At 42.0% G+C, this 12,149-nt stretch overlaps 1 protein-coding gene across 2 annotated transcripts; it reads left to right on the forward strand.

Moving 5' to 3' along the window:
- Nucleotides 1–285: 285 nt before the first annotated feature.
- On the forward strand, nucleotides 286–8,338 carry ORC6 (origin recognition complex subunit 6). Of its 2 annotated transcripts, XM_025371540.1 has the most exons (8): nucleotides 286–488; nucleotides 1,718–1,847; nucleotides 3,072–3,235; nucleotides 3,780–3,869; nucleotides 5,419–5,531; nucleotides 5,948–6,020; nucleotides 7,470–7,475; nucleotides 7,692–8,338. In XM_025371540.1, exons 1-8 carry the CDS (start codon nucleotides 286–288, stop codon nucleotides 7,696–7,698), a joined length of 786 nt encoding a protein of 261 aa, XP_025227325.1. In that variant the 3' UTR covers nucleotides 7,699–8,338. The 2 variants fall into 2 exon arrangements, with proteins under 2 accessions (XP_025227325.1, XP_025227324.1); XM_025371539.1 differs by lacking the exon at nucleotides 7,470–7,475 and having other exon boundaries at nucleotides 5,948–6,016; nucleotides 7,684–8,164.
- The last annotated feature ends 3,811 nt before the right edge of the window (nucleotides 8,339–12,149 follow it).

Genomic DNA, 12,149 nt, shown 5'->3' on the forward strand with positions numbered 1-12,149 from the left:
AGTCTCGCGTGCTTATTGGCCCCGGCCACTTAACGCTAGATAGACGGACTTGGGCGCCAGCCAATCTCACCACAGCGTGTGAGAGTGGGCGGTCGGTGCAGCGCAGTGGGGATCCCCCGGCGGCAGACAGGAGACAACAGGAGAGAAAGGCAGTGTGTGATGAGTTTGTCAAGAAGAAAGGAATGGAAGGAGGGAAAGCCTACAAGTCCACATTCACCATATCTGCCTTGGCGAGTGGGCTAGTGATGCGCATGCGCAAAAGGAAGACCCTCATTGGCTTGTGGGATGGTCTCAACGTCCTGTCCCAACCAATCCACATGCGCCGGGGGTGGGGCCTGGCTCTCACTGGCTGGTGCAGCCTTTGCGCGCGGGTTTCATTGCCCCGCGGCTTTTGCCCGAGTTGTTCGCTTTAGTCCCGGCGCTATGGGGTCGGAGCTGATCGGGCGCCTAGCCCGGCGCCTGGGCCTTGCCGAGCCCGACATGCTGAGGTGAGTTCGGCCGCGCAAGACCAGGGCTGGGCTCCCGCCTCGCGGCCCTGGGCCCTCAGGCGAGGCCGGCGCCCTTCCCAGGCGTCGGGCGGCGCGGAAGTGACGGGGAGCGCTGGGGCCGCGCGGGGTTTAGGACACCTACTTCAAGAGAAACTTCCCGGCCGTAAGCTTGAATGAGATGGCAAGAAGGGCGATAGCAAACGGTGATGGCAAACGTCCCTGGGAACAGCCAGCCCTGTCCGCGGGTAGCACGGTGGTAGAAAAATGAGCCAGGGAGAACTTGCCCCTCATTCCGCCAACGCCTACTGCAGTCGGGTTTACAGCAGGGAACCCGACAACGTGGCGCAGACTCCGTTGTCTATAAGGGCGAGGACCTTAACCGGGCCGTGTGCCAGAACCACTGGGCGTGGGGTGGAGCGCGGCCTAGCGGCTGCCTTTAACAAAACAACAACAAAAACTCGGAAAAGCGGGCGCTGTTCCCGCTGAGGCCGGATTGATGGCAGGTGCTAGGCGAGGAAAGATATGGCAAGAGCTGCCCAGGCAGGGACGACAGCTCCTGCAAAAGCCTTGAGATGGGAAGCGGGATCCGGGGTTCGAAATAAAGCCATTGTAGCTAAAACGTGGAGCAGTCAGGCGAGGGAAGGCAAGGAATAGAGCACTTAAAAGATTTGAAGACACACCTGCAAGACTCGGTAGTCGTTTAGAACAGTGGTTCTCAAAATGTGGTTCCTGGGCCAGCAACAGCCATATCATCTTGTCTCTTGTTAGAAATACAAATTCTTCGGTCCCACCTCAAGCCTACTGATCAGTAACTCGGCCTGGGACCCAGTAATTTGTTTTCACAAGCCCCCAAGGTGATTCTCGCCTACAATCAAGTTTAAGAACTACTGATTTAAAGGAAATAGGAGGAAAGGAGGAACCCTGGTCTAACCTGCCTGCCTCTGTGATAGTTCATGCTTGTTCCAGTCATGGAGGGAGGAAAGAAGGGTTATTTTTTTGTCGAAATTTAACTTCCTTTTGCCTGAAAGCATTTGAGCACAGTGATGTTTGGAGTCGGTGCTGGTTCTGTCTTCCTCTCCCCAGAGGTATGACCTTCATTCCCAGCCCCAGATAAACGTGCCACAGGAGTTAGGTTTAGTGTGAAGCTCACCAGGCTGTATTCATTGTTTACCAACGTGTTGAGCAAACTTCTGAATAAGTTGTAGCAAACACACTGCCCTTTTAACCAGGAAAGCAGAGGAGTACTTGCGCCTGTCCCGGCTGAAGTGTGTCGGCCTCTCTGCGCGTACCACGGAGACCAGCAGTGCAGTCATGTGCCTGGACCTTGCAGCTTCCTGGATGAAGTGTCCCTTGGACAGGGTAAGTAGGTCCCACCGAATGTCTGAATAATCCAGTGTAACAGTGAAGCTCTTTTAACTTTTGGTTGAACTAAACGCCAGTAAAATCCCTTGTTTTAGATTGGTCTGGCTATTCTTGTATGTTATTCTGGAAATACTGTAGAATCATTTTGCTTTGGAAAAAAATTTTGCCATGTTTTCTTTACTCATCACTGTTTTCCCTGACCACCTCTTTCTCGGCTGGAGGCCATCTTCCACATTGCTGCTAGCATTACCCTCGTTTTAAAGCACGTCCAAACCCCTGTGCTTTTCTTCCAATGTCACAGTGTTTGAGAGAACAAGCTTTGGGGTCAGGAGGAGTTGCGTGTTGAGATCAAATCTCCACACTAGCTAGTTCTGTTAGCCTCCAGTGTCCTCATCCATAAAGTGAAGATAAAATCCAATTTCGCTGGATTATTGTGAGGAGGATTAAACGTACATAACACCGTTAACACGGTACCTGTGTCGTAATGTTACACTCATTAAATGGTAATATTAAAAACAAAGCTTTGTTGATGACCATCAAACCCTCCAGCCTCTCTTGAATCCTGGCCTCAAGCTACAGTATTCACTTAACAGACTCTTCACTTCAATGATTTGTGGCTTTGAAAATGCAATACCTTGTTTTTTCCTGCAGTACTCTTCTGGTAAACTCCTATTTGTCTTACATGACCCTGTCTTATTGTTACATTGAAACTTTACTCAAATCTCCCAGACAGAGCTGGTTTCCCACAGTGGAGCCTCCTGTTTCTTTTCCTACTTTCCTTTTCCTCTTTCTCACACACACACACACACACACACACCCCCCACCCCATCCCGTCCCTACTCCACTCCCACTACTTCTCCCCTTCCTTTTCCCAATAAATAACAGTTAGCACCTTTGTATAAACACAAGTAACCATATATGTGTTTCCTGTGGTTTTTTACTGCCTGTTTGACTATGTTAGTATTGTGTTATAATTTTAAATCATCTGTGCATATGCATGACTGCCTGCTTTTGTATAGTTTGAACTCTTTGAAAGCAGTACTTCCTCAGCCTGACATAATTACCAATTTTTTTACTAAATGAAGCTAAACCTTTAGGTATTAAGGTTTGCCACAAAATTAACTTTGAAAAGTTATACTGCTTATTAAATAAGTGTTTAAGGGTACTAATATATAGAATGTAAAGTTTTTATGATTTGTGTATGTGTGTTTCCTTTCACAGGCTTATTTAATTAAACTTTCTGGTTTGAACAAGAAGACATATCAGAGCTGTCTTAAATCGTTTGAGTGTTTACTGGGCCTGAATTCAAATATTGGAATAAGAGACCTAGCTGTACAGTTTAGCTGTACAGAAGCAGTGAATATGGCTTCAAAGATACTAAAAAGGTATGGGGCATAAAGAACCTTAATTGAAAATGTATACCAATAGGCGGGGTGTGGTGGCTCACACCTGTAATCCCAGCACTTTGGGAGGCCGAGTAGGGTGGATCATGTGGTCAGGAGTTCAAGACCGGCCTGGCCAACGTGATGAAACCCCATTTCTACTAAAAATACAAAAATTAGCTGGGCATGGTGTCATGCACCTGTAATCCCAGCTACTCGGGAGGCTGTGACAGGAGAATTGCTTGAACCCAGGAGGTGGAGGTTGCAGTAAGCCGAGAATGCATCACTGCACTCCAGCCTGGATGACAAAGCAAGACTTCATGGTGGGGGGTGGGGAGTGGGGCGCGACCAGAAAATTTATACCGATAGATACAAATTATCCGTTGTCCTATTCTGGTTAATTTTCAGTCTTAAAAAAATAACTCATGTTAAGTGACAGCATACATATTTCATCCGTTTTAAAAGCTGGTAAGTTCTGGTTTGCACTTTCAGTCTCTTTTCAAATAATATTTTCTAACAGATAATTCTGCAATAACTTCTCCTTTAGCTATGAGTCCAGTCTTCCCCAGACACAGCAAGTAGATCTTGACTTATCCAGGCCACTTTTCACTTCTGCTGCACTGCTTTCAGCATGCAAGTAAGTATTTTATTAAACATTCAGTAAAGTTACCAATTTACAAGTTGGTTTTTCATCCCCAAGGATTACTTCTAATTTAGTTGATATCAATTCAGAGCATATTTTCCCCTAGAAATAATATTAGGAATATTGGCCAAGTGACCATATTCCTAGTTTATCCCATAATGTAGCTAACAACTTGGAACTAGTGTGGTCAGAATTCCACCAGCCAAATAGCAGCTGTATACATATGCTGGGAATTCTGATTTCAGCCTGCCTTTTATAAGAGATGATATCTCTTATAAAAGAGATATCATTAAAACAATCTTCATATGTGATTTTCTGCTCGTATATTTTTAAAAGTACTGGCTGGGCCAGGCATGGTGGCTCCTGCCTGGAATCCCAACACTTTGGGAGGTGGAGGCAGGAGGACTGCTTGAGGCAAGGAGTTCAAGACTAGCCTAGACAACATAGTGAGACCCGAATCTCTTAAGAAAAAAAAAAAAATAGCTGGGTGTCAACGCATGCCTCTAGTCCTGGCTTCTCAGCTACTCAGGAGGCTGAGGCTGAATTCTCACTGGAGCCTAGGAGTTCTTGGTTATAGTGAACTGTGGTCATGCTACTACACTGCAGCCTAGGCAACACAGCAACACCCTGTCTCTAAAAAAAAAAAAAAAAAAGCACTAGCTACAACTGTTCTTCAAGGAATTTATAACATATTTTAGTGATAAATTCTCACATCTGAATCTTAGAATTGTGGGTTATCTATGTGTATACTGAAATGTTACCTTGGAAATATTAGTAATAGTTGATATCTTTGTCTAAAATTGTCTTGTTTTTATCTTGCCAGAAAACTCCTTAGAAAACAAAATGTAGTTGGCCCTTAAAGAATGGATTTCTCACTACCTACTCACTAATTTTGGTATGCTTGGCTCTATTAGCTACATACCTAGGAGTATTAATTGGCATTTGTAGAAAACATCTCTTCAATTCAACAAAAGTATGTGCATATAAAGAGGGAATGTAGCTGTTATTGTAGAAAACAGTGAGACTAGTCAACCCTACTTTTGAAACCATATTATGCTGAGTAAGAAAAGGTCTTGACAGGTCTATTATCCTGAAGAAAAAGCTTATTTTGTGTTTGTAATTAGTGGTTGCTGTGGAGTGTTACTAGGAGAGTTTATTTTCAGGGTGGGGTGGGGTTGTTACATTCCTGTAATATAAATATAAATATCCTGTGAGTTAAAACGAGTGGAACATTCAAAAGTCCTATGATTGTCATTCATTAAATTAATCTGAGATTTACTAAAGAGTTCTAAAAGTCACGAAACACTACAGCAAATGTCTTTTATGTACTCCTTTTGTTATAAAACAGATCCCATGTGCATTTTAACTCTCAGTCCAATAAACAACTAAACAACTTAGCACAGATAATAACATGTTTGGAATGAAGGAAAAAACTAGAGGCTCTTAAAGCATGGTCAAAAAGAAAATAAGTTGATTATCTGGTTGCCCAGAGAAGAAAACTGTACAGGTTTTGAGAAAAGCAACTTATGAAATTGTTTTGTAGGATTCTAAAGCTGAAAGTGGATAAAAACAAAATGGTAGCCACATCCGGTGTAAAAAAAGCTATATTTGATCGACTGTGTAAACAACTAGAGAAGATTGGACAGCAGATCGACAGTAAGTATTCTGTAGTTCAAGAATGTGTCATTTGAAAATGTAGTACTTTTGTTTGTAAAAGTCAAATATTTTCAAATGTGTAAACTGGCTGCTTCCTAAATTCTGTATTACATGTGGACCAGGTATGTTTTTATTGATGTTTCTAACCTATGACTCCATGAATCTATGCCTGGAAAATAGATTCTTTATTAACATGTTCCCATGTTAAATACCAGCCTGTAGATACATAAGCCAGGATAGAAATGATTCTCAAGTCTGACAAGAGAAGCCAAAGAAAAGAGAAGTCTAAGATCATTTGTCTTCTCCTTCTCATATTTGATCAGTTAAGGTGTCTAATTTTATTTGTGATCCAAAACATGCCCAAATACTGAAATTGAGGACAGGAGAAAAATTAACCTTGATAACACTTCTTAAAGGAGAACCTGGAGATTTAGCTGCTCCACCACGGAAGAAAAAGAAGATAGTGGTTGAAGCCCCAGCCAAGGGTAAGTTTTACTAACACGGTACTGACATTGACGTTTTATGCAGTGAACAGCCTAGTGCTGCTCTAGCAGGTTGCCTGACAGGAGTCCAGTTTTAAGTAAATTCTGACTGTGAATCATTTGATAAGACCAGTTTTCCAAGCAATCAATAATGGAAGTAACATCAGTATTGGGTAATTAAGAATATGTCTGGTCTGGCACAGTGGCTTATTCCTGTAATCCCAGCACTTTGGGAGGCTGAGGCGGGAGGATTGCTTGAGCCCAAGAGTGCGAGACCAGCCTGGGCAGCTACAGCTAGGTATTTGTCTTACCTGGGCATGGTCTGATGGGAAGTCTCTAGTTGTACAGCCAGTCAGCTGGTTGGTTGGTTGTGATTGGCTGGGGATTATTTTTGTCTTTCAGAGGTTCTTTTCCCCCCACAAAAAAAAAAAAAAAAAAAAAAAAGTTTCCAAGTTAAGTTCCAGGTTGCTTATAAGAGCTTTAGCTACAAAGACAATCTCAGGCAAATGGCTGCATTATTGTTTTTTTGAGACGGAGTCTCGCTCTGTCGCGCAGGCTGGAGTGCAGTGGTGCGATCTCGGCTCACTGCAAGCTCCGCCTTCCGGGTTCATGCCATTCTCCTGCCTCAGCCTCTCGAGTAGCCGGGACTACAGGCGCCCGCCACCACGCCCGGCTAATTTTTTGTGTTTTTCAGTAGAGACGAGGTTTCACGGTGTTAGCCAGGATGGTCTCGATCTCCTGACCTCGTGATCCGCCCGCCTTGGCCTCCCAAAGTGCTGGGATTACAGGCGTGAGCCACCGTGCCCGGCGCATTATTGTTTTAATATCACCTACCAGCTATGTGATTTTTTGTCTGTCTGTTTTTTGGTTTTTTTTTTTTGAGGCATGGCCTGGTTCTCTCACCCATGCTAGAGTGCAGTGGCACGGTCTCAGCTCACTGCAGCCTCCGCCTCCTGAGCTCAAACCATCCTCCCACCTCACCCTCCTGCATAGCTCGGACTACAGGCATGTGCTACCACAACTGGCTAATTTTTGTATTTTTGGTAGAGATGGGATCTCAATATGTTGTCCAGGCTGGTCTTGAACTCCTAGGCTCAAGTGATCGGCCTCCTTCGCCTCCCAAAGTGCTAGGATTGCAGGCATAAGCCATTATGCCCTGCCACTGGCTATGGGATTCTAAGGAAGTCTGTAATTTCTGTGAGCCTCAGTTTCCTGATCTATAAAATGTGATTAATATTATCGCCTATTATGGAGTGTAGTAGGGGTTAAAGGAAATAATGCCATTTAAAGTACTTGGTTCAGTGCCTCTCAAGCACCAGTTAAGTGCTTGATAGACGTTAGCTATTGTTAGATGTCTTGGAATGCTTGGAGTGTAAGGGAGAGAAAAAAGTGATAGCTAAGCTAGGTGTGGTAGTGTGAGCCTATAGTCCCAGCCATGGTCCCAGTTACTCAGGAGGTGGAGGTGGGAGGATCATTTGAACCTAGGAGTTTGAGTGCAGCCTGAGCAACATTACAAGACCCCATCTCAAAAAAAGTGATAACTGCTGTTTCTCCACTTCATTTCAGTGTCTTCTTTTCTATTTTAGACAATTTAAACAGGTTTACCTTTTTTTAAAATTTCATTTCTAAGCATAAGAATTTTGAAATTGCTTTTGATGATTTTCTGTCAGAAATGAAGAAGGTAGAGGAGATGCCACATAAACCACAGAAAGATGAAGATCTGACACAGGATTATGAAGAATGGAAAAGAAAAATTTTGGAAAATGCTGCCAATGCTCAAAAGGCTACAGCAGAGTAATTTCAGCTTCCAGACTGGTATGCATTCCAAACTGATAGTACATTGCCACCTCCAGGAAGATTTGAGAGCTTTGGGATTTTGTTTAAACTTTTATAACAAGGATCCTAAGACTATTGCCTTAATAGCAAAGCAGCCTACCCGGAGGCTAAGTCTGGGCAGGGGCTGGTCCCTGGTGTGGGCATTAGACCAGCCACAGTGCCTGATTGGTATAGCCTCATGCACTCTCCTACAAAATGGAATTGGAGGCCGGGTGCAGTGGCTCATGCCTGTAATCCCAGCACTTTGGGAGGCCGAGGTGGGTGGAGCTCGAGACCAACCTGGCCAACGTGGTGAAATCCCGTCTCTACTAAAAATATAAAAAGTAGCCAGGTATGGTGGTATGTGCCTGTAATCCCAGCTCCTCAGTAGGCTGAGATAGGAGCATCACTTGAACCTGGGAGGCGGAGGTTGCAGTGAGCCGAGATCGCACCACCACACTCTAGCCTGGATGACAGAGCGAGACTTATCTCAAAATAAATAAATAAATAAATAAATAAATGGAATTGGAGTCATTTTGCTTTGTTTTAAATAAATGGCAGTCCCTTGTCTTATTCAGAATATAAAATTCAGTCTGAAAGACATCTTACAGATTTTTACTTCAGGTTTTGTGTGAGGTATTTTTTATTTGACTATTGTACAGCCTAACTTAATAAATGTTATTTGTATATGCATTCAAGTTGTACTTGTCATCAGTTTGGGGGAATCCTTCTTATGCTCAAAGCTATGTCTCCTCTATCAGGTTCCTGTCCACTGAGCCACACTGCCCGCCAGACCACAAACTCAGATCAGACTTTAAAACCCTGCTCAGCCACTTATCACCTGTGAAACCTTTAGCAAATTAATTAACTTTTTTATGCCTCATCTATAAAGTAGGAATAGAAATGGTACCACCTCATAGATAATATGGAGGAGTTTCTGAGCCAATACATATAAAGCATTTAGCACAGTACCTGCTATGAGTAAGCATTTAGAAAATATTAGAATAGAGAAAGAATCTCACATATGGAGGTCTCATAATGAATTAAACATTAGCACCTTTTTAAAAAATCAAGTTTTTCTTTTTTAATGTCTACATATTGAAAAATGTAAACTTAGTAAATACTACTTGTTTTAAGACTATGGAAGAGGACCGTTTCATGGATGGTAAGAAGTTGCTAAAGGCATCATGCCAGACATGATTTTAACTAAAATTAAGAATATATGATATAATTAAATATTTCCATGAAAAAGGGATTACATCCAAATGTTTAAAATCTACTTAGAATGGCATCAGTAATAATCGTTGCGTTTTTTCTGCTACAAGTAATGAATACCTGCTACATAGATCTAGAATGACTAAAGGTGATGTCTCTTTTTTCCCCCCTACCCTTTTTAGTTTTAGAACTTTAGCAGACTAAGGCTAAAGAAATACCACAATCAAATGATCCCAACATAAGCATGTCTGGCAAGGCCTGTGGTATTGGGGAATAAACATGAGCTTTGGAATCACACACACTTGGGTTTAAATTCTGGCTCTGCTACTTCTCCCCTAACAAAAGCCCAAAATCTTACTGAGCCTAAGTTTTCCTATTTATAAAATAGAAAAGCTGGGCACAGTGGCATGCACCTACAGTCACAGCTACTCAGGGGCCAAGGCAGGAGGATCACTTGAGCCAAAGAGTTTAAGTCTGTAGTATGCTATGATCACACCTGTGAATAGCCACTGCACTCCAGCCTGGGCAATATAGGGAGACCCCATCGCTTAAAAAAAAAAAAAGAATAACAATAGCTAAAGTAGAAATACCTGCCTTGTGAGGATTAAAGTTATTATTGTATTTGTGAAGTGCACTTTGGAAGGCTGAGGCAGGCAGATTGCCTGAGCTCAGGAGTTCAAGACCATCCTGGGCAATATGGCGAAACCCTGTCTCTACTAAAAATACAAAAAATTAGCCAGGTGTGGTGGCTCGTGCCTGTAGTCCTAGCTATGCAGGAGGCTGAGGCACAAGAATTGCTTGAACCCGGGAAGTGGAGGTTGCAGTGAGCCGAGATCGTGCCACAGCACTCCAGGCTGGGTGACAGACGAGACTATCTCAAAAAAACAGAAGCTATGTAATTTGTTATTTGGTGCCAAGATTTAGATTTCTAGCTCCCAGCCAACATCTTTGTCCTATGCTGGATGCTTCCTGCCTTCCAACATCAGACTTCAAGTTCCTCAGTTTTGGAACTCGGACTGGCTCTCCTTGCTCCTCAGCTTGCAGACAGCCTATTGTGGGACCTTGTGATCATGTAAGTTAATACTTAATAAACTCCCCTTTATATACATATATATGTATATACATATATATGTATACACGTATATACACATATATGTGTGTGTATATATATCTCCTGTCCATCTAGAGAACCCTGACTAATACAGATGCTTACTAGTTAGTGAATTCATGTGTTTCAGTACTGTTACAAACACTTTTTGGAAGCTCACTTCTTTAACAGTTATTCATGGTTTAACTGATTTAAAAGGTTTTTTTGTCATGTTTTCAAATACATACAACAGTAAAGAGGACAGTATAATGAAACCCATACACATCACCTAGACCCAAATTATTAGATGTTGCCATACTTGCTTAACTATACCTTCCTTTTTCTCTGAAGTCATTTAACCACATTGCCAATATCACACCTCACAAAATTAATAGTAACTCTATCATCAAATGTGAAATTCATAATCTAAATGTCTCAAAAATATCTTTTTATTGTTTGCTCAAATCAGGGTCAACACAAGGTTCACACTTGACATTGAGTTGTGAATTTTTAATTATAAAAGTAATACATGCGGGCCAGGCACAGTGGCTCACACCTGTAATCCTAGCACTTTGGGAGGCCGAGGTGGGCAGATCACGAGGTCAAGAGATCAAGACCATCCTGGCCAGCATGGTGAAAGCCTGTCTCTACTAAAAATACAAAAATTAGCTGGGCGTGGTGGCGCATGCCTATAGACCCAGCTACTCGGGAGACTGAGGCAGGAAAATCGCTTGAACTCAGGAGGCGGATGTTGCAGTGAGCCGAGATTGCGCCACTGCACTCCAGCCTGGCAACAGAGCAAGACTCCATCTTGAAAAAAAAAAAAAAGGAATACGTGCTTATTGTAAAAAAAAAAAAAAAAAAAAAAAAAGATTCAAAAGGTTCAGAAAGATAAATGAAAAGTGGAATTCCACCTCTTCCAATCACCCACTTTTCACATTCCACTGTTAAGTTTCTTGCATATCCTACAATTTTTTAATGCACATATAAGCATATGTCTCTTCACAAATGGGATGATACCATATATACATTCTATAATTTTTTTTAAGAAAAAATGGCTTTCAGTATATCTAGATCTATCTATAACAGCTGTGAGGTATTCCACTATATGGATGTGGCAAAATTCATTTAACTAAAACCAAACTAATAGGCATGTGTTGGTTGTTTCTACTGGGCCATTAGCAACTGTGCTATAGTAAACATCATTTTGCATAAATCTCTATACAATTGTTCAAGTACAGAGGGATAAATTTCTAGAAATAAAATTACTGGATGAAAGAAAGCATGGGCATGACTTTTATTTGGATACATATCCATCAAAAGTGGGAGAATGCCATTTTCCCCACACCCTCACCAATTCTTCACCAATCTGACAGGTGAAAAGAGGGGGCCCCAACTACCTTTTAGAGTTTCTCTGCCCAGCAGTTTCCAGTGACTGTACATGCACATGGAAAAGTCCCATTAGAAATAGTTGACCCAACACAGTTGCAATTAAATATTTGAGCTAAGTACATACTAGCAAAGTACTAAAATCCAGAAAAACTCAAGCTTCATAAAACCTCAAATTTCAAATCAGGGATGCTAAAATCCACATAGCTCACTTGTGTGGGCCTGGCCTAAACAGACCCCTCAAAGGAACTTTGGAGGGAAATTGTTTCTCTAGGTAAGGAATAACAGCATAAAGGGAAAAAAATTAAAATTGATAGATACAGGATTCTTTCTAGATCTGCCCTGTCCAATATAAATGCCACTAACCACATGTGGCTATTAAACACTTAAAATGTGGCTACTGCAACTGCAGAACTGAATTTCTAATTTTATTTGATTTTAATACAGGTAAAAGTGGATACTTCAGTTATTGGAAAACTGTGAGTTATATTTCAAACAACTTGAGTATGTAAATACATTTTTCCACAGTAAGTTTTAAGAAATCTAAATACAGATTAAGTACGTCTGATGAAAACCTAGCATCTGAATTGACAAGATTTTTTGTGTGTGTGGGGTGGGGGGTGGGGACAA

The sequence above is a fragment of the Theropithecus gelada genome, chromosome 20, assembly GCF_003255815.1.
Source record: "Theropithecus gelada isolate Dixy chromosome 20, Tgel_1.0, whole genome shotgun sequence".
Taxonomy (NCBI): domain Eukaryota; kingdom Metazoa; phylum Chordata; class Mammalia; order Primates; family Cercopithecidae; genus Theropithecus; species Theropithecus gelada.